Source organism: Eleutherodactylus coqui, chromosome 3 (assembly GCF_035609145.1).
Source record: "Eleutherodactylus coqui strain aEleCoq1 chromosome 3, aEleCoq1.hap1, whole genome shotgun sequence".
NCBI classification, from domain to species: domain Eukaryota; kingdom Metazoa; phylum Chordata; class Amphibia; order Anura; family Eleutherodactylidae; genus Eleutherodactylus; species Eleutherodactylus coqui.
The window spans coordinates 242,277,367-242,300,239 of record NC_089839.1 but is presented as its reverse complement, the minus strand read 5'-3'; the positions used below and the strand labels follow the sequence as shown (position 1 = coordinate 242,300,239).

At 42.9% G+C, this 22,873-nt stretch overlaps 1 protein-coding gene across 7 annotated transcripts in view; it reads right to left on the bottom strand.

Moving 5' to 3' along the window:
* The window catches only part of DENND1B (DENN domain containing 1B), a 187,013-nt gene that overhangs the window by 9,271 nt on the left and 154,869 nt on the right, over positions 1–22,873 (bottom strand). For 4 of the 7 annotated variants that reach the window (XM_066597193.1, XM_066597188.1, XM_066597190.1 and 1 more), the window contains 9 exons: positions 18,812–18,937; positions 17,478–17,579; positions 12,431–12,521; positions 12,306–12,346; positions 12,055–12,123; positions 11,134–11,178; positions 8,504–8,605; positions 5,183–5,265; positions 3,402–3,627 (listed from right to left, as the gene is read on the bottom strand). In XM_066597193.1, the coding sequence (XP_066453290.1) occupies positions 3,402–3,627; positions 5,183–5,265; positions 8,504–8,605; positions 11,134–11,178; positions 12,055–12,123; positions 12,306–12,346; positions 12,431–12,521; positions 17,478–17,579; positions 18,812–18,937 (885 nt within the window). Of the gene's footprint in view, positions 1–1,083; positions 1,133–3,401; positions 3,628–5,182; positions 5,266–8,503; positions 8,606–11,133; positions 11,179–12,054; positions 12,124–12,305; positions 12,347–12,430; positions 12,522–17,477; positions 17,580–18,811; positions 18,938–22,873 lie in introns of all 7 variants that reach the window. The other 3 variants (XM_066597194.1, XM_066597189.1, XM_066597191.1) reach the window with 3 other exon arrangements.

Below are 22,873 nucleotides of genomic sequence, written 5' to 3'. Positions count from 1 at the left end.
GCAGTTTACCAATGAGCAGCGTATGCTGCATCTAAGGGGCCACTTTCAAGAGACATTGGCACTTTAAATACTGACATCCTAATAGACATCTAGTAGTTCTGGCTCCCCAATGCTGGTATTTGGAGGTGCTATTGGTGGTTTCTGTGATCCCTATGAAGTGGATGTATGAGGGGAGCTTGAGGAGGGCGATCAGCACCTCTCCTTCAATTAGCAGTATGGTTTATTGCAGAAGAACCTCTGATTGTCAAAATAACGTCTTATTGGCAAAATAACCCATATGGAAAATGCTCATCTAAAAATGCTGCATTATTATCTGGTATCCATATGTGCTAATAAGCTTTGAGTGAACCATGAAGTTCCACTGTTTCATGGGAATGGTACTTTAAAGGGATCGTTCCCTTTATTGTTACAATTACTAGTGTTTCTAGTTACATCCAGCCCATAATTCTAACATTTTTTTGAATTTACACTTTTGAAAAACTATGTTTCTGTCCCCAAATATTCAAGGACTAATGTTAGAATAGCGCCACCTCATGTTTATATTTTGTATCCAGCTCAGTAATTGTTCCACCTGCTTGGTTTCTCAGATCCCTGGCGTGGTGAGCGCCTGCTTCTGAAGTTGTTGTGTCTTCTCTTATGTCAGAAGAGATGTGAGTGAGACATTGTTACTACAGAGAAGCAAGACTGAGCATGTGTGACCATCTTGGACCATTTACTGAGGCGGATCGGGCACAGAAAGGCTCTACAATAGAAACAGTAGGTGGCACTATTCTACCATTAGTCCTGGAATATCTAGGGGTAGAAACATTTTTTAGTAAGTGTAAGAACAAAATATGTCTAAAACTATGGACTGGATTTAACTAGAAACAATATTGTTCTATGGGACAACCTCTTTAACCAAAATCTTGAGGAAGAAGATGGATAATGACAATAATTCATGTAAGGCGGACCACAGAATATCAATCAATTATAAAGTTAATCAATACAATTTATCAGAATCTATATCAATCATGTATATGCTGAAGATTTGCAAAGCATGCTGAGATCGGAGAGCCATGGGAATGCACATCTACTGTTGCCTACCTTTGGTATAGATTTTTCCTTCCACACTCAATGACTCTGATTTTTCTTGCTGGTATTAAATCCAAAAAATTGAATGCAAGAAAAAAAAACATCAAGGCAACAATGACAGTCAGACAAAATGCAAAGCATCAAGTGCGTGGTTATAAAATGGTTACATAGAAGCACATATGCCAACAAGCGAAGAAGAAAATAGACTGGACACTTATACCAGATCAGCTTCTGGACCAGGCAAGGTATCCTTAAAGCAAAAGCGCAGCCGTAGCCTTAGGGCTTAGTCACACGGGCGTTTATTGCCGCGATTTGCGCATGCGCATGCGTCCGGCGACTTTTTAAAACCATTGCTTTGCAATGGTATCGGACACATGAGCGCTTTTTATGCGCTCGTCCGATAAATTAGAGAACAGAAATCGCAGATCGCACCTATCTGCGATCTGCGATTCCTGTTCTCTTCTCTATATGCGCTCAACGGGGCCGGCGGCAGCAGCGCCGACCCCATTGAGAACATACAGAAGACAAATCATTCTTCTCTGCCACAGCTGGAACAGCTGTGGCAGAGAAGAACAATGTTTGCCCATTAAATTCAATGGAGCGGCAATACAGCCGACTCCATTGAAAGCAATGGGCTGCCGGCGTGCGCGGGATGAATTGTCGGTAAGGGGTTAAATATATAACCCCTTACCTGCAATGCATCCTTAAATGTGAAAAAATAAAAAAAAAGGATGTACTCACCAGCTCCCGGCAGCTGGAGATCCCGGCGGTCGGCCTGCAGTGGGTGTGAAGGAGGTGTGACTCAGGCTTGCCCCTGATTGGCTCAGCCTGAGCCAATCAGAGGCTGATCTCAGTCACACCCATTCATGAATTCATGAATGGGTGTGACTGAGACTTGCTTCTGATTGGCTCAGCGCTGAGCCAATCAGGGGCAAGCCTGAGTCACACCTCCTTCACACCCACTGCAGGCCGACCGCCGGGATCTCCAGCTGCCGGGAGCTGGTGAGTACATCCTTTTTTTTTATTTTTTCACATTTAAGGATGCATTGCAGGTAAGGGGTTATATATTTAACCCCTTACCGACAATTCATCCCACACTCGCCCGCAGCGCTTGCATTCAATGGAGCCGCTGTATTGCCGGCTCCATTGAATGCAATGCGCTGGACAGCTCCAGCCCGTTTCTAATGAAACGCGGCTAGGAGCAGATTTTCGGGCGATTTTTGGGCCGATTTTTCGGCGCCGGTCACGCGATTTGCGCATGCGCATCCGTCATGCGATGCGCAAATCGCGTGAAAAAACGCCCGTGTGACTAAGGCCTTACTCTTACGTACAGGTCTACATTTCAATAAGGTTTTATGGCTTTTTTTTCTCTAGTGCTGGATAATTTTTTAGCCAAGTTCTATTGGGGTGCAGCTATGATCAGTGACTACTTTTTCTAATTAAACTCTAAGGTGGTCTAAAATCTACCTTCCCTTTTATGAGAGGCTCTGACTGTTGCTCTGTCTCCTCTCCATGCTTTACACTGCTGCACTACTGCTTCAGTTGTCCCACTTCTAGCGGTTTTGCTGCAGGAAGCAGACAGCTCCGTACACCTTGCAGAGTCCAGGGTTGGTACTGCAGGCAGAGTCCCATTCAATTCAATAGGACTTACGGTGCAGTACCAACCTGGGCCACTTCGTAATCTATGGAGCGGTCTGCTTCCTGCAGTGAAACAGCTAGACGTGGGACAGCCCCTTTAAGAACATGCCTACCAGAAAATCCATAGGTAGTCTGTACACACAGAACTTCTGCATTTTACAGCAAAGAATAGAAGAAACTTGTATTTGACCAACTAATAATTACAGACAAACGCGGTATCTGTATATGACAGGATTAATTACTATAAAGGGGTTGTCCAGTTCTAAATTATTTATGGCCATCAATAAAAGATCAACATGGGTCTGCCATCTGAGATCAGTTGTGTGCCGAGTCGGTCTGCTCATACAATGAGGATGAAGCAGACAGCTCTTTCCCCACTGCGGTGGCCAAGCTTGGTATTGCAGGCAAAGTTCCTATTCACTCCAATGTGAGCTGGGCCTGCAATACCAAGCAGGGCCACTACAGTGAGAATGGAGCTGTCTGCTTCATGCAGAAATTTGCTTAGCATGCGCGAGTGCATCAGTCCAGCTGACAGCTGGTTGGTAGCTTCTCTGGCAATGGACTCCTGTTGATCTACTATCGATGACCTATCCGGCTGATAGGCCATCCATAGTTTATAAATGGACAACCCCTTTAAAACGCCAGTGTCAAGTTCAGGAAAGGTGAAATATTTCAAACATAAAAAAACATACCGTAACCTTATAATCTAAATCTTCTACAGAGCGAAAGAAGTCCAGACTCTTGGCTGCGGTGAGACGGCCTCCACCAGGATCAGAACTGTGGGTACTCAGCGAGTCTAAGATCTCTCCAAGAAGATCCATCTCTCCTCCTGGGCGGGAGGACAGACTCACATCATCGTAGGAAGCATCACTGTCATATAAATACGCAGACGCCTCTTCACTGTCCTCTGATGACAACCTGAGCAGGAGAGATGAAGGCGTGGACGGTGTTCATATGATGAAAAATCACAAATAAAGACAAACATGGCATTCCACAGAATGTAGGGCATAAATGTACAGCAAAGAAGGTAAAAAGACGCAATACTTCACCAGCATTAATGACAGCTGGCGCCTGAAATCACTGGCGACAGCTACTACCCAGGGGTCAGAGCCATCTGCTTCCGCTCCAATCCGTGTGAGTGGTGGCGCTGAGAGCCGGCGCCCGATCAGCTGATTGGCTTACATCCCGAGAGGTGGACCCCAGCCAAACAACTATTAATGACCTATTCCGAAATAGGTCATCAACAGTATTTGCGTGGAAAATCCCTTTAAGAGCGTTTGAACCAGTACTGTAATACATTTTTAAATATCTTTTCTATTAATTATGCTAATCATCATCAGTGAGCGTTATCCATGGCAGCAATCTAGGGAAATGAAATCTGAGCAATAATCCTTTCCTTTATGTTAAGCCCTTCTGCTCCACAGGAGGTCTCTGTCTTCCTTGAGCTTGCCTTAAGATAACTGCGTTACAGTTTGACAGGTGTACCACCCCAGTCAAACGCCCCACCTTTATTCTATGTCCACTTATATTGCCATATTAATGTCAGATATTTAGTACCAAAAATGGATTCTAAAGATATTCCTGCTACAATCCACTAGAAGTCTAACTGTAATACTCTACAGCTCCCTCACCATGGATGCAGAATGACATTTGTATAGATATGCCTTTCACTAAATATTTTTGGAAAATGTTCTACATAACTACAGTGTTTTCCCAAAAATAAGGCCCTGTCTTATATTACTTTTTGCCCCATCTTGCTGCTCTCCGGGAGGCTGATGCGCTTCTTGCAGTTGGCCGTCCACAGAAGATCCCTTTCTGGTTACAGGAATCATAAATCCCTTCTCCTTTAAGTAATGGCTCTGATTGGTTCTCAAGCGCTGCTAAGCAAAGCAATGCAGCGCTCGATGAACCAATGCAATGTCTGTGGTTGGTTCTTCGACCACTGCTCAGGCAATCAATAGAGCACTCAAAGAACCAATCATAGCCATTGCATTGTGGAGGTGGGATTCATGAATTGGCTGAGCCATGGCATTGATTGGCCATTCATAAATCCTGCCTCTATAAAGCGATGGCCGTGATTGGTTCCTTGACCACTGCTCAGCCAATCAATGCAGCACTCGATGAACCAATCACAGCCATCGCATTGGTTCATGAAGTGCTGCATTGATTGGCGGAGCAGCGCTCAAAAACCAATCAGAGCCATCGCTTGCTGGAGGTGGGACTTAAGGATCCCGTAACCAGGAAGTGATCTTCTGTGGGCGGCCGTGGACTGCAAGAAGCGCATCAGAGCTATGGAGAGCAGCGGGAGGGACCTGGACCGAGCCTGCTAGGTAATGTATTCCTTTTTTTTATGCAATCCAGCTAAGGCTTATATTTCAAGCCTCCCTGAAAATCCCCAAAAATCAGGGTAGGTCTTATTTTCGGGGAAAGAGAGTAGTTCCTTTTGCTTCAGGAATTCTACAGTGTTACTCACTTGCTGGCACTGTCACCAGTGTCCGAATCCTCCAACCCAGAGTTATGGTTTGATGTGGTGAGCAGCTGTCGACTCCTGCGTGTCTGCAGAAAAAAAGGAAGAGGATTAACTAAAAGTTCCCATGCTGTGGGAGACTACTATAGAATCAGATTACCACAATGCAAAAAAATTCTAAAATTAAAGTAGAAGCTTAAATGGGAGATGACTGAATAGGAGTACAGTGTTATAAAAGAAAGACTCAATTCCAATCTCATGTGTCTTATATCTTTTGACCACAAGAGGGAAGTAAATCATCTACTTTGGAAATTCCCAGTTACGGTTGCGTGCCCTCTCCGCTGCGGCCATTGCTAACAAGTAGCGTCTCCAACATGGCAGGATTGTAATACGCTATTGCAAACTCTAAATCCAGGATTAACTGTGTGAGCGCAGCGATAACATCTACAAAACCATTCATTAAGTAAAAAGCAGCATATTTCCCCTTAATCACGGTGGGCAGATTAAAAACCACGTAGCATAAGGGATTTATAAGTCATTTGTAGAGAAAATGTAATATAGATTGTCATTACTTAACCCATTCACACAGCAACTCGGCATTTACATATTCATTTATTAGCCCTCCGATAGCCTTCTGTTACAGAGGTTACCATCACAGTACATACAGTATATCCGGCTCAACACAGCCGAGGGGACATTAGATGAGCCAAGTTTCAGAAAGTTTAACACATAATTCGCTGTTTGCACCAATCCCATTTGCTGGCTGTGTTGTACAATGTAGCACGGAGGGGGTTACTTTCCATAATGCATGTTCCCCTGTGGCTGTTGCAGAGCAACAGAATTGATACTAGTTTTTTTTTTCAGATCTAATTGGGGATTTTTTTGAGCAGAATGTTGACATTTTCACCACCGCTGCCAGGCTAACGAGGAAGTCACCATTGCTAATTAGGGAAGCACAGAGGAGAGGAAACTAGATTATGGGGAATAGTGTCAGTATGACAGAAAACAACTTCAAACCAACAATGTGGAGTCTTGGTGGGATGGCGATTCTGGCTGCTGGATCCAATACTAGTTTATCTTTCTGTGGCTGCCGGTTTATGGATGGACATCACAAATACATGTCTGACAATGCATAAAATACAAGGGAAGCCTAGCATCTGCTCTTGATCAAGGGAACCAGGATGTCCACTAAAAATCCTAATTAAAGCATTTGGGCATGTTAGAAGCGGCTATGTACAAACTAGGTACCAGGAAGAAGAAAAGTCTTCCACTAGTTCAGATAAGGCATGTTCAATAGGGATTGTCTCACTAAAGATGGTAGGACATTGCTAGAATCTGTCAATCATAGGCGGATATTCGTTGACTAAATTACCAGTAACTCTATGGCTGGCAAGCTTAAAGTGACTATCCACCTGCCAACATTACGTATGTCCAAGTAGGCCTCGTGGTTGGACTGGTGCGGTCTACTAGTAGGGTCTTTGATGGTGCGTGGTCTTCACCTTTGCCCTGCTCATGAATGGCTGGACTTAGCTGCAAGAAGCCTACTGGTTATGGCTGTAGATAAGTCGCTGACCAACTTAGCAGAAAAGAAAAACAAAAACTGTGGAATGCCAATAATACCGATAAATTAAAATATGGAGCAAAAATGGACAAAAATAAGTCATGCTGCGCGTCTGAAACGCAGCCATGAAAAATATGGCCATGTTAATAGATACATAGATTTACATTAGCTCCATATTGTAGTCCACAAAACACACACCAAATAGAGATAAAATACGCTCGTCTGAAAATGACTTCAGGGTTGGTGCACACCAGCATATTTTAGGGTCGTGTGTGGTCTGCATAACTCCACAGATAGCACACCGACCCATTATAGCCTATGAGGCCATACACAGCCGTTTTTTCCACATGGACTGATAGTCCGTGTAAAAAACCTCATGGCATAGCCTATTCCTGCGTGCCAATGCATGTCAATGTACTGTGTGATGTGAGTTGCGTCCGAGTTTCCTGGGCACAACTCGCAGCAACAGCTAGTGTGCACCAAACCTTATATAGTCTGACTAAAGTGCTAGTCAACAACTGATGACGACTAGATAACAAAATGATGGCCATCTGCAACCACCACTAGGGGGAGTTTACATAAAAATAATAATATATAACAAAATACAGTGTATGAGGGTGGACATATATGCTGTATTAACAAGAAAATGCCATAAATTTATACTGCTTGATCCTGGGCTTTAATCCCAGCCAATAGTAAAAATATGGCGTGGGATTAAAGCTTCTGCAATCTAGCAAGAGCAAGTCCGGTCCTCAGCAGTTAGTCACAATTGAGGACCCAGGGAAGCCAGAAGTGTTTTTTAACTGCTTCTACCTTCTCTCTTTCAGGCTGCATAGTGCTCAATAAGCGCTATATAGTGAAGAGAAAAAGCAGAAGTGCCACTTCCACTATTCAACATAGTGATCCCGTGATCGCCGGCACAGCAGAGCTGCAGGGTCCTAACAGACCCAGATCAGCGCTGTTAGTGACTATGGTCACTACAGGGGGATGTTTTCCCTATAACTGGGGCTCCTATGGATGTCCCAGCTACAGTGGAAAAGTGTGAAATATATTTAAAAAAAAAGACAATGTGAATGACCCCCAGAGGTCTTGTATGACGTCATGGGGAACATAGATAAAAAAAAATAGCTACAAAAATAAGTAAAAAGAAAAGTATAAATTAGCATAAATAAAGAAAACGACCCACCACCGACGCCAACCTAAACCATCGTCATATGCGCCAATTAATCCAAGACTATACACATTATATATCTAAACATCTGAAACACAATGAGCAACCCATTCCTGTATTTTATTTTGGTGTAAATATAGTAATTTTAAAAATAAACAACTAATAATTACATTTTTTTTTTGCTTTTTACCCCTAATAAAACCGGTAAAAAAATTCTGTGAAAAAACATATAAAAAATAGCCCTACATGTCGCAGAAAAAAAAAAAAACAGCAAAAATAACTTTGGCAGCTGAAGAAAAAAAAATAGGGCCGGAAAACCACCAGATGGGTTAAAATGTAAAAGTTAATACAGATTTTTACAAAAACGTTATCATTGCAACAAACGTACAGTAACCATTCACTGACACTACGATTGTAACAAGCCCGTTAATATACTGGCAACATATACATAAGGGTTAGTCGCAGCAGAAACCACCCATTGTGAAGTCAATGGGGTCGAAGCTTCCATAGTCACAGATCCACATTGTTCACAGGCTTGGATGAGGTGGACCAGTGGAAGGACACAGAATTAGCGGCCTCGTCCGACATTCCTCACCTGTGAGAGTTTCCGCTTCTCAGAGTGAAGTTGTTTTGTGTGGCTTAAAGGGAAGGTATTGGAGTTCAAGGACTCCAAACTATCCACTTCCTCCTCAATTTCCTGGAACACAACCACCAAACATGTATAGAACATGCAAAAGACATGCAGTTAGTAACAGGCAGCATACACAACATTATCATTGTAGTCACAGGGCCATATTGTTTTATGTAATGGGCCTCATTTATGGAAACGAGTGTTGAGAGAAATGAACGTGTGAAGCTCAGGCTGGGAATGAAAAGCAACTATCCGGTCCATAAGCAACACCTGCAGTAATATGTATCTAGATAGCTGCTATAGTGTTTTATTGGTTCCTTGTCAATGGACAGTGAACACTAAAGAAATAAAATAAGTAAATGTACATATACTGTGCCCTATGAGGATGGTTAATAAAAAGTTACGCTTACAAGGGTTGTACCAACTTTTAAACTTTATTTCCTATCTCTAGAATAAGGGGAAAGTGTCTGAGAATTAAGGTTCAGACCTCTAAGACCCCCACTGATGGAGGTTCCTGCGTCTCCTCCTCCCGTATGAACAGAGTGGCAGTCAAGCATATACTCTGCAGCTCCATCCATCTCCACGGGACTGCCAGAGATAGCTCAGTGTTACTCTCTGCCTCTGTTCAGCAGCAGTTCCTTAATGATGAATGGAGCGATAGTGCACATCCTCAGACTGTCTCTCCATTTATAAGAAGGGACACGGGACCCTCATTCTTGTGCTTGGTAGGGGTTCCAGTGGTTGGACCTCATAATCAGATAATTCCTCTTTTCCTAAGTGGCACCAAAAGGTGCCTGGCAGCTGCTTTGTCCCCTATGTTATAGAAACAACATACACATCCAGCTGAGTGTTCAAGATAATGGTGTAATGGTGGTCGAAATTCCAGTTAGTAAAACCTTTCATGCTTCCACATGCAATGGCATCTTGGAATTTCTACCTGTTGCAACATTGAGTGGGATTTATACATATAATATCAGACTTACTGAACCTCAGAGTCCAAGACAACCTCTACTATCCCATCGTCATTCTGAAAGTCTCTCCCACCCCTCTCGCCTTCTCACCTTAGATTGGTTAGAATTTCTTTTTAGATATTTTCTCAACAAAAAATGTGTCTTAAAGGGATTCAGTCATTGGGTTCATGCTACCCAAACCACAGGCAGCATGACCCTCGGACAGGGATGCCCGTCAACCCCATGGGTTTTTATTCTGAAACGCTGTAGTGTTTTAGAGCAGAGGTCCCCAACTCCAGTCCTCGGGGACCACCAACAGGTCATGTTTTCAGGATTTCCTCAGTGTTGCACAGGTGATGTAATTATTGTCGGTGCCTCAGACATTGCCACAGCTGTTCTTACTATAGGATATCCTGAAAACATGACCTGTTGGTGGTCCCTGAGGGCTGGAGTTGGGGACCCCTGTTTTAGAGTGAACACAGTTTGAAGTTTGACTTGGAGCTCAGTTCTGAGTGATGGGCTCGGGCCACACCAACTGCATGAAGACCAACGACTCTTTCCCCTTTTGTGTATAAGGAAAGAGCGGTCACTGCATGATGTGAGTGGGGAAGAGTCCGGTGTGGCCCACCCGCATCACTCAACTCAGCTCCAAATCAAACTTCAAAGTGTATTTAGTGCGTTTTAGAATAAAAAATCCACGGGGCCAAATGGTATCCCTGTTCCAGGTTCACAAACCGGATGACAAAATCCCTTTAACCCTTTCCAATCCAATTTTGGATTCAGGGTTTCCCAAAAGGCTTCCTCTTTTTGCTGTTATACAACGGTGCCATCTGCTGGCTAAAGCCAGTGAGTGTGTGCCAGAGAGGCTCCGACAGCGGAGTGGCTGGCAACAGACGGTAAGAATACCCTGTCGGACGTCTTCTGACATTGGAGCTGTACAAGCTTCAATAAGAATGTAGGAAGACGTCAGACAGTGGATTAGGAAGGGTTAATAAAAGAAAAAAATGTGGCAAAGAATATTTCCAGGTTGCTCATAGTAACCAATCAAATCCATGCTATCCTGCAGCTGTGTATGTCTTATTCATAAAGACACAGAGTCGTCTAATTTTTCATTTTATCTCCAAAAAAAGAAGACAAAGACCAAAAAAGAACCCTTAAAAGTACCACCATCTATAAGGGCTTCCTGTTTGTAGTAACACTGAGTGAATTACCAATATCCAGCAATACCACAGCCTGACAACAGAGCCAACGGACTTGAGACAGAAAGAAGGTTCTTTACTCTGAGAAGAGTTGCATTATGAGTTCATTAATGGGGTCTGATCTGCGGAACGCAAGGAATCTGTCTAGTTCCATGACCTCCGGAGTTAAACCCATTACCGAATCTTTTGTGTAAAAATGTTTCAATAATGGAAGAGGTCAAAATGGTGAATTTGGAAGGTTAAGTTTTACATGAAAATTATAAGATCCAGGAAACATGATAAATCAGGGGCATAAATGTAGAATAACAGTGTATATACCGCTGCGGAAGAATATTCTACTATCAGGTTATCAAATAGCAAAAAAGAACAATCTGACACCAGTGAGTAAAATAGGAACAGCCGATATCTATGGGGAAGACGTATTTCGATGAATAGTAACTATTACCTTATTTTTCAGCTTGCTCTTCACTTCCTTGATGCCTTGTTTGGCCTGCAGTCAAATATATTAATTAGGAACGTTATTTATGCCAGCACTCCATTCTGATCATATCAATGATAAATACAGTAGGATGCATCTTCCTGCATTTGTCAGAAGTCAGTATCTAATAACTACTGAAGGCTTTGTTCCACATTTCCCCTATCCGGAAACCAGTTCCAGCTAACGGAACCCATTGACTATAATGGTGTCCATCCGTAAGGCTGACTGCACGCATATAATCGATATTACACCCAAGTTCGACACTAATAACCAATCCGGTTGAATCAGGGAACCCAGACAACCAATCAGGTTGAATCACACAACCAATCGGGTTGCTGGAATTGTGAATCAGAACCAAGGAGGCTGCTGGAATTGCTCCATAGTGCCGAACTTGAGTGTAATATAGATATATGCCGCCTGCACACAGTTGGATTTGCATTGCAGAATCCAAAGCGAGCATCCGCGGCCCGGATTCTGCAGCAAACACCGCCCATAGCATGCAATGGAAAAGTGATTTTTCCTGCACATGAGCGGAAATCAATTGCGATTGATTTTTGCTCGCGGAGGAGAAATTGCAGCACGCTCTATTTCTAGGCGGAATCCGTGCGGACGGCTTCCACTGACGTCACTGAAGTGCAGCCCTTCCTCGATCATCATTGTGCACCAGGCCGCCCATATGCAGCACAGAAGACGATGACTCCAGATAGGTATGCGGGCGTCACCGGCCGGATTCCGCTGTGGAGTCCCACACGCAAAATCCAACCTGTCCGTGTGCAGGCAGCCTAATGGTTTCACTTTACCAGAAAAAGTAGCGCAGTATACTGAGTTACTTATAACAGAATGAAGCCGGAAGTGAACGAGTCAAAGGCAGAATCCTCGTATACTTACATAACTATAGGCATTCTTCATAGCAGGGCTGGCTTTAATTACTGCAGTATTAATTAGTGCACCACCTTTCTGTAAGAAAACAAGGAATATTACGAACAACTATTTGGGTCATCCAGACCTGGTTTTGGAGAAGCACTGGAAATGTTAAAAAAGTAAAGCTAAGAGGGCGATAGAGGAAGCATAGATTACAATAGGATTATGGGATCTTCCCAACGGACTCACGGTTATAGAAATAGTAACCTGGGCTTTACCTTCATTGCCTGCACCCACTGCTGCTGTGACCGCGCGTTTCCTGAAACAAAAATGGACCGGTTGACGCTCCTAATACTTATCTATTGTAAGTACAGAACAATCGTTATGAATGAACTTGAAATACCGCCATAGAATCCACCTGAAGTGATCTCCTCTTCAAACATGTCGGAGAAGCCGCGTCCTGAGTTCAGTTTTTCTAGTCGACTGTCAATAAACTGTTTGGAAAGACAAGCCAATTACAGATCTGCGATTCCAGTTGGGTCAAGTAAATAACGGAGACAATGATGTTTTGCGCTTTATTCACACGGCGAGCATTACTGGAGATGTACTGTACACCCTGAGTTCATGGACAGAGCACAGGAAGATAGAAGGATCCTCTTTGTACAGACTGGTAAGAGTCTGATATCTTGCTGGGCGAATCCCATTGTCCCATAAATCAAAGAGGAATGACTATCTAGAGAAATTTATGTGCTGGCTTTAAACACGTCTTCAGAGCAATTAAAAATAAGGAGGATCTTTCATACAATAATACAAACAATTATTCTTCCCCGTTGACCTCCTTCACAGTGTGTCTCGCCCTCCGTATATTCAATAATGCCAGTTACGGCCTATATGTAAACTTTAGAGTGTTTTTTTTTAGTTCCTAATACTCATACAAAACTTCCCACAAACCTATTTTTGACATTTCTTATTTCCCTACCAAGCTGTAACTTATTGTGAATATTTAAAAGGATTTTTACCATTAAAGACATTTATCCCCTATCCTGTGATTCCTCAGGATACGGGAAAAACCCGTTTAACCGCTTTCCCTACCAAAATGAAAATTGGAACAACTTGTCCGTTATGGAAGCTTAATATATTTGCATCATGGCGTTCGTGCCTCTATGCTGACAGCCAGACTCCTGCAGTAATGCCCAGGATCAGTGATAACTCTGATCCCAGCCTTTAAACTCCTTAGATGCTGTGGTCATACTGACCATGGCATCCAGGCAGTATGACAGAAGGAGGGGGCTCCCTCTATTCCCACAGGCCACTGTGATCGCAATCAAAGGCCCTAACAAAGGCCTCCAGAGCTGACATAGATAAATATCTACTAGGCTGTGCCTTCGGCATGGCCTAATGGGTTAGGTGAAAGCTGAAAGGCAGAGGAAATAATGCTTTGGTGTAGTAAGTATGCCAAAGTATTACAAAAGTGATCAATCAATTACATTGTAAATCCAAATGCCAACTCAAGACACGGACACAACAACCGTTGGGTGCACAGACAAGTGCAGGCACACCCCATAGCAATAGAAAACAAAAACCTCAGGCACTTTCGTGGTTACCAGTATAAAAATAGTATTTTATTTTGACATCATGAATAAAAACATCTTCCAAAAAAAAGCTCCCTGGTATCCCTGGAAGTGCCGGAGGTTTTAATTTTCAATCCATTGCATCCCCTAGCACGACTATTTAAATTTTTACATAAGTGTCAAGAAAGTTTGAAGAACAACAAAAATGCAGTAAAACAAAAAAAGAAAATATTTTTCTCCATAAAAGGTGGTCTTATTTTGTAAAAGTACAGAAAAAGAAAAATCAAATATACAAAAATGTTATCACCACAATCATGATAACTAGAGATGAGCGAGCATACTCTCTAAGGCAAACTGCTCGAGCGAGTAGTGCCTTATGCGAGTACCTGCCCGCTCGTCTCTAAAGATTCGGCTGCCGGCGGGGGGCAGGGAGCGGCGGGGGAGAGCGGGGAGGAACGGAGGGGAGATCCCTCTCTCCCTCTCTCCCCCTGCCCCCCCTGCTCACCGCTGCAACTCACCTCTCACCCGCGCCGGCAGCCGAATCCTTAGAGACAAGCGGGCAGGTACTCAATAAGCCACTACTCGCTCGAGTAGTTTGCCTTAGCGAGTACGCTCGCTCATCTCTAATGATAACCCAAGCAAGAAAGTTAACACAATATGTTAACTGCATGATGAATGGCGTGGGGGTACGTCTTGTCACCCAAAAAACAAGCCCTCATACGGCTACCACAAGGGAAAACTAAAAATGTTACGGTTATACATGACAGTTATGGCACGCAGTGAGCAGTAGGACAGTGCCCAGAACAATGGAGGAATTGTTATTTTTCCGTTTCCTCTTCCAAAAGAATTATTTAATGTGAATCAATAACTTATAAGTCCTCCAAAATGGTTCTAATAAAAAATACAACTCATTCTCCAAACACATGCTTATACACCGATGCACGGACAGGGAAATAAAAAAGCTACAGCTCCTTGAATGTGGCAATATACAGACTGAGATGTGCAAAAATAGGAAAACATGCAAAAACGTATATAGTGTTGGTGTCACCGTAATCGCACCAACCCTAAGAATAACGCCAACACATTAGTTATGTTGCACAGTGAAAAACACAAAATCGATAGCAGAATTTCTGCAAATTTTTTTTATTCTCCCCCCCATCCATAAAGAGTTGATAAAAGTGAATCAACAAGTTACATGTACCCCAATAGTGCTGTAGAAAAATACAGCTCAAATAAACAAAAAAGAAGCCTTCATACAGCCGCCTGAACAGAAAAGCATAAAAAGTTGAGCATGCATATTTATAGTAGAATCAGAAGAAACAGCCATCGGCTGAATGAGTGTTTGGCTGACAGCTAGCTTCCACTTATGGCCAGTTTTACTCTGCACAATATTTGACTAGTTAGCAATACATTTTCTGGAATGGCTCTTCCTACTGTGATGGTGGACACGACACTGAACCACAGTTAGCCATTGTGAGCTTATAAAGTTAAGCCTGTTAATTTGTTCACTAATACAAGCATAAAAAAGCTTCCCATGCATGGTTCTCCGTCATCTCATATCCGTATCCATCAACCTTGGCTCTGTTACTTTTAAAGACACCAAAGACTACTGTTTGATGTCAATGCCCAGAGCTCCACTCCCCCCCCCCCGCCAATATTTGAAACCCTGTTCGTGCAACACATTTAAAACCTCAACCTAGAAAGGCCACAAAACCTGACAGAAACCACCATTTTCTACACAAATTTACATAAGCTTAATCACTTTTGAGGTCTATTTCACAGCATATTAACAGAAACACATTCTTCGGCACTCCCATACATGTAATATCTGAACAGCAATGCACATCTGTTGTTTATTCTCACTGCATAAAATATAAGGCTTTTAGCATACATTTTGATGAAAACATGTGGGCCCATCCGCCACGTCCAGCCATGGCTTATGTGCACCATCACATTTAATCTATTTGGTGAAAGTGCTGAATTTGTATTTTTACTGCATGTGCTTTCCCATTCATTCGGAGGCTTTTTGGCCAAAGAGGGGTGTCTTTAGACCTATGAAGCCATACAATAATGTTTGCCTGGACGTGGTACATATGCCCACATGTTTTGATCAAAATTTGTACTAACAACCTTGCATTTTTATGCAGTTCGTATAAACAACAGTTGTGCAATTTTATTCAGATATTAAATGTGTTTGAGTGCTGAAGCGTGTGCTTCTGTTACTGTATTTGTCGCAGTCCTGGCTTATGTGCACCGTCACATTTAATTTAGAAGTTTTTTGTTCCACAAGATAATTTCCAGAAAAAAATGGGATGGTTGAGATATATGAAACTTTTTCAGTGTTTTGGGTGATCCATGCCAATATTATGCTTGCTTGTCATTCCATGACTATTCCACACACCCCAAGCATTTATATATTTATGGGGGGGGAGGGGTGGTAGTTATTTCTTCTCCGCAACTTCTATAGGCCGACTACCATTATAAGAAACAGCATCATGCATCATATTGGAATTTTGAACCAACCAAAAAATGTTATTGATTTTATACTAGCAAGCCAAAATTAGGAACTACAAAAAACTGAGTTTGCTAAAGAATGAAATCAGTGTGGCCAGTGTTACATAAGAAGAAGGTATTCCTATACAGAGATAGGAATTCTCAAACACAAGCTTAGAAGCTTGGAGATGCAAATGCCTATTATTAGGTCTTCCTGCCATTCCAATGAAGGACATAGTTTAGGACATTGATTCCCAACCTGGGCGCCGCTGCTGCGACATCCTGGTGTGCTGTGGGAGAGGAGAGGGAGTTCCACTGCAGGGGTTCCATGACATAATAATGTTTTGATGTGCAGCGACCTGAAAAGGGTTGGAAAACACTGGCTTGGGAGGACACAACTATGAAATAGGGCAGGATATGCAGTTTTTATATACAAATAGTGTTTAACTAAAGCATCCTGATGTATACTTCTACACTAAGGCCTCTTTCACACGACTGTATGTGTTTTTACGTTAGTCGGTAACCGCCGTAAAATACGCTGCAGCGCGGAACCCCTAAATCGGCAGAAATCCTCGGAGTGACTAATAATGGTTAAATAGAGCCAGCTGTCTTCTTTTACCTCCTTTAGAAGTCTACGGGAGCTTCCTGCATAACTCAGCAAAAGATAGGGCAAGACGTAGCGTATGAAATTGGCAACCGAAACCGCTTGCTATTTTTCCTGGCGTGATTTTTTTATGCACTCATCTGAATGAATACATTGGAATCCAAGGCTTCAGATGAGATAGGGCTAAATTAGCTACATAAAAAATGGTTGTGTGAATAAGGCCGAAATGTTGAGAAAAGAGTTGTAAAGTTAGGATATAGGCATTATATTCCTCTAACAGATTTTACGGAGACCCGAAGACCAACATGATAAACTCTGATATCTGTTGCCTCTACATTTTTCAGTTTAGTGCTGCTTGAGCTGCGTGAGAAGTACAAGTCTATACATTATTCCTGAAAATAGCCAATCTTGTGAACACCAAGTACTCATGTCATTAACCTCTTCAAACCCCCAGATCACAACTGCATGACTTCCCTTTAGATCAAATGTCTTACAAAAGTAAGAATTAACACAGCTGCCTTGTATGCAGGCCAATGTAGCCTATACTAGCCTATCTACAAAAGGATGGAAAATCCAGGGATCTGGGGCAGAAACCTTGTAACGACTTGGCCATTCCTGCTGTATGGTATCTACTTGCATCTCTGATGACAGATGCCCTTCAGATACAGAGACAAGCACGTTGCACTGCACAATGCAGACTATTGTAAGCGGTGCGCCATGACGGCACTGGTTTATGAGTTTGACACCTCGTGTGTGTACACGACTCGTGACTGGTTCTGTACCTGCTTAAAGAGCTGCAAGTTAACAGCTTTCTCTAAAAACTGCTTCATGGTGCTGGAACGATGGGCTACAAAGCTCTCTTCTGAAAACGTTATTGGTTCCCCCTAAAGAGATCAGAGGAGAGAAATCAGGTAGAGGCAATATACAAACACGCCACTGTGTGCACTTCAGTTATCGCCTATTACATAAATGTACATAGTAGATATCACTCACAGGAATTAAGGATAAAAATTCCTAGTGGTTGGTGTAAAAACTGCAATTTTCCCTGTAAGAAATGTAAAATACCATGACTTATGCGCCTAAAGGCCTCCTTATACGGCAAGGAAAAGTTATCCGCTCCTGCCAAATTTCAGTAAATATGGCTGACGATGGATGTATAGGGGGCATCCCGACAGTCACCCAACAGATGATGTTGGAGGAAAGAAGTATGAGGTACATTGAATTTCAATCTTTTTGTGTCCCCTTCGATATAAGCTACTACCAGAGCTGTCCAGCAACAACTTTCCTCCCTTTGTAAATGGAAAGCACCCGAACGCTTACCCGAATCGAGCATTCATGTGTATGAGGGAAGTGGAAGAAAGAGTTGTCAGCTGAATGAGCAGTTGGCTGACGGGGGGGCAGGGATTTCCAGACCCTCGGTTACATGGTAACACTTTATTATGTGCATGATATTGAGCTTGGTTGCGCCTATTGATTTTGTTCAGGAATGTCTTATACGTGTGACTTGAGGTGATGTATTTCCCTACGTACTGATGCTCCATTTCCTTTTGGGGTTGTCATATTAACCCTTTCCAATCCACTGTCTGACATCTAAAGACATGATTTAAGGCTGTACAGCTCCGATGTTGGAAGACGCCCGTCAAGGTTCTCTTACTGTATATTGCCAGCCTCTCTGCTGTTTGAGCCTATCCAACATGTCACTTCATGCAGTACTGCCTTTAGCCAGCAGATAGCGCTGTTGTATAACAGCAGAAAATGAGTGAGGCTCCTAGGAAAACCAGGATACAAATTGGATTGGAAAGGGTTAATAAATATGCAGAACTGACATTTTTGGTGGGATTATAGCTTTCTTCATACAGGATTTAGGACAAGTGCAGAAACAGGAGCTTTAGTCCCGCACCATATTTTTACTATGGTGCGCCATTTAAGCCCAGGACCAGGTGCTGTATAGTTATGGTGCTTGGTCCTAGATTACCCTATTTTATACTCTCAGAGGTCTGCATTGATGTCAACCACTGTGACATTACTAGGCCTCTTCCTTTAAGGAAAAGCGCCAATCCATACTGTGGCCGATATTGCAGAATGAAATAAGTAGTAAGTAAACACCACAACGCACAGGTTTATATCGGAGGGCGTCCCGGTATGAACCAAACAGCGCAGCCTGCGCTCGGAGGAAGGCACGTGACACTCCATCTCCCGTGGAAGTCGACTGCTTCTTCAGCTTGCTTTTCAGGGTTGAGACCTACAAAGAAAGAACAGCAGAGAAACCCAGTATTAATACTGGAGCGTGAAGCACAATGTATCACACGGGAGGATAATGCGAGAAATAATTAGGAGGGGGAAAACATTTTTAAATCAATCAGAAAAATGCTGCAAGTAAATAGATTAACATGAAATGCAGAATATCCGAAGACTCCGAACAGATGAGAGGAAAGTGGCTGGAGGGACAAGAGAAAGAAAGGAAATGTCATAAGGAGGGAAGAGGAGACAAAATGAATTAGCACCTGTGAAATTGACCTGGTGAGGGGTGACAACATCCAGTGGTGTGGGTCTCATCCCTACTGACTCAGCCCAAATCTCAGAGCCCTTTGCAAAAAAATGTATATTACACCTGCTGAACTGTTAATGGAAATGAAGGTGGGGGCACCCCAAGGTGAGAAAGCAATCTCTGTCACTTTCTTCTCCCTGGGCCTACCACATAAACATCTTTTATTATCTGTGCACCTATCATCTAACCATAACTCGGGTAAAACTTTTAGCTCTCCCTCTAAATCCTCCAAGTAAACAGAGCGTGACCCGTGCGGCCCACAACCCCTGCCAGACCAGACATTCCTACTGCATCCAATCTGTCAGTATTGTGCCATGTGCTTTCTGCTTGTGAACAGATCTACACAATGCTAGATGACAATTCTGCAGGAAACCTGATGTCTTCACGCACCTTTTCTCATGCTGGGGGGACTATAGTGCAGGGGTGACATGTTAGCGGCAGTAGTGGAGATGCAGGATGTTGTGCTGGCTCTAATCCGCCATCGGGATGATTGAACAAGTCACTTTTTCTTAGGGAACATAACTCATATTTTTATTAAAAAAGGCTATGTTAAATTAAAAGAAAGTTAGCAAAAAAAAAAAGTTTTTTTGCCTGGCCAGGCATTTTATCCAGCTAAACAAAAATTATATTATATATATATATATATATAAATATATATATATATATATATATATATATATACACATATACATACATACATACATACAGACACGCACACACACACACACACACACACACACACACACCTTAGTAATGTTGTCGTAGGAGGGGAAAAGTTGTATATTGCTCCCCTTTCACCAATACAGTGATTCACATCCGCATCGTGCTAAACACTGGCCCCCCACGAGGTAAAGCAGAGGGAATGGAAGAGAGAGAAACAGAACCATGTGCCACAATGAGGTGCACGCCAGTGCATTTAGGCACCCGACATGCCAGAAACAGCCAGCGCTGTAGAGTACTGAAGCTCTGATCTTGGACGCCAAGCATTCTCGGCGCTGCAAGCACCCTATATAAGGAATTCTTGCTGTGTTGCATTGGGTGAGGGAGCATAGGGTGTCCATATGTGTGGAGAAGGTGCTACTGGAGCACCATCAACAAGAGATGCAATAGCCTGCAGTGAAGGCCATGCAACAGAAAGACAGTAGAGACTGAGACTTAAAGAGAGAAGTGAGGCTGTACCAGAGAGCTGAGAAGCGAAATTGCCAGCAAAATTGCCAGAGTGGAAAGCAGGAGACAGTGTAGACTCTCAAAAGAAGAGAACTGCGGTTTCTGCTGGCTGGAACCCAAAGGAATGACAGCTGAGTCGCATCTTCCACTCGACGAATCGTAAGTTAGGCCAGCCTCCAAACACATAGGTGTGCACACCGCTAGGGACAAAAGAATTAGCCAGTAGGCATGTTGCGACCAGCGCCAAAGACTTTAGCAAGTGGTCAGATGCTTGTTATTGGAATTGCTGTTACAAGTTTTGCGCTCAAGTACTTGGGGGTAGACTAAGGTAGTGACATTTAACAGTTAAGCCTGAAATCTCATAGACAGTGTTATTAGAGCTTGCCTAAGTTGCGCTCCGGAATTACTAAACTGTGAAAAGTGAAGTCTTATTCCTTTGCATTATGTTACATAGGTTGTCTTTTTGTTCTACAGGATTGCTGCTATTACTTCTTGTGGTACCTAAAGCAAGATTTAGCTAGTGGTAGCTAGCATCAAGTGACTACACGCAGGGGTGTAGCTATAGGGGTGCAGACGTAGAAGTTGCTACCGGGTCCTGGTGCCCTAGGGGGACCAAAAGCCCCTCTCTCATATAAGAAAACACCAGTATTATAAATGGCACATGGATGGTTGGGGGGGGGGGGGATTTTACAGATTTTGCACTGGGGCGCATTACATTTAGTGTCTGCCTAATCTTTAGTTTCTACCTGCTAGTGTTGCATCGATGGACTTCTTAAAAGACCCAACAATGCAGAGCAAACTTGTGAAAAGGCCCATATGCTACATTTTTGTATCCGTGCCCATGATACTTCAGCTATGCCTCGACCTAACTATACGGTAATAGTTTAATCGCTTACTTGTCCTTCTACCATTCTTTACTTGAATTCCTTGTTCCTAAATAAACATTGCACATTTTTGTTACTCCGTCTACTGCATCGTATTCTGAACCTGTGCCATAATACCGCCACCCGTGACCCAGTCATACTACATCCACCCAGATTCACAATATGGAGAAGATAACCTGTAAACTAATCCTATCTGCCCAAGGCTGTTGAAAATAAAGCCGCATTGAGGTTGCTGATGGAGCCATCACTAAGTATAATACAAGGAGCGGTCATGTTTGGATTAGAATAGCTTCTTGTAGTTTACCAGCTAAATACACAACACTGAGAAAACATACAGCGGCTTCATTCAAAAAGGAGTTAATATGGTCTTGCCAAACTATACAAGTGTGAGGAGGCCTCCCTTAACGATCATAATAGAAGAGTCAAATTAATTAGTGTGTAATCCTAGTAGGCTTCTAACAAGGGCAGAGAGAGGCTTTACAGAGTGAAATTAAAGAAAAGGACATCGCTGTGGGTGATGAGGGCACCGGCACGGGTGACATTCTGCATTCAGTCCTCCCTCATGAGTACATCAAAGGAGAGATGATGCCCCACTGGGTGCAATTATCATATAGCTTGAAAGGGGGGTAGTTTGGTTATGCATAATATACGGAGCTGATCATACATAGATGATGAATTGTATCGCTATTACCTTGTGAAAGAACATACATTATTGAGGAGCAGCATATATGAATCTAGAGCAAACACAATGCATTTACCATAATTACTGTATATATATATATATATATTACACACACACTGGAAGCAAAAATCTGCTCAAATGAGCAGTAAAGCAACTGGCTGGGGGTATTTTTTTTGTTCCTTGCCTGCAGTTCAGGGTTTCAAGCGCTCACACCTATATTGCTCCAGACAAGGCTCCTGCAGAAACCAACTGTCCAGACTCAGCTGTTGTAAAACATCTATGAATGCAGAACTGTCAAAAAACATATACTCGTATAATAGGGCATGACTTCATGAAATGGACTAGTGAGTGACAGCTCCGTCTCTCTAGAGATGCGGCAGCACCAGCCACTGTTACAAACCTCCGTGATGTAGAACTGACCACATATTATTGTCAGATTGCCAGGACCCATATCTTGATGCTTTACTGACTTAACCCACTGCAGTCATTAAATGCTCAGCATCTCAAATAAAGAAAAAAACTAGGCATAACCGAAATTATGTAATCCGCATGTAAGGGAAAGTGAAGACTGAGTTGTGATGATTTAGATTGTGTTAGAGGGATTTAGAGATTTCCTTTTAAATGTTTTTATTTGATTTTCTACAACAGGCTGCATTCTATGGAGAAAGGTGCAAGAGGTGACCAAGAAACTCCATCCTAAGACCGGTTTCACATCTGCCTCGGAAGCTCAGGTCGGAGGTTCCGTCACGGATCCGACTCAAAAATGCATGCAGCGCTTTTTCTTCCGTCCAAAAGCTGGGCAGCTGAGATGAAAGCGGATTGATCCCATTATAGTCAATAAGGTCTATCCGGCACTATTTGGTTCCATCCAGAGATGGAGCTGTTCGGCCATGGGGA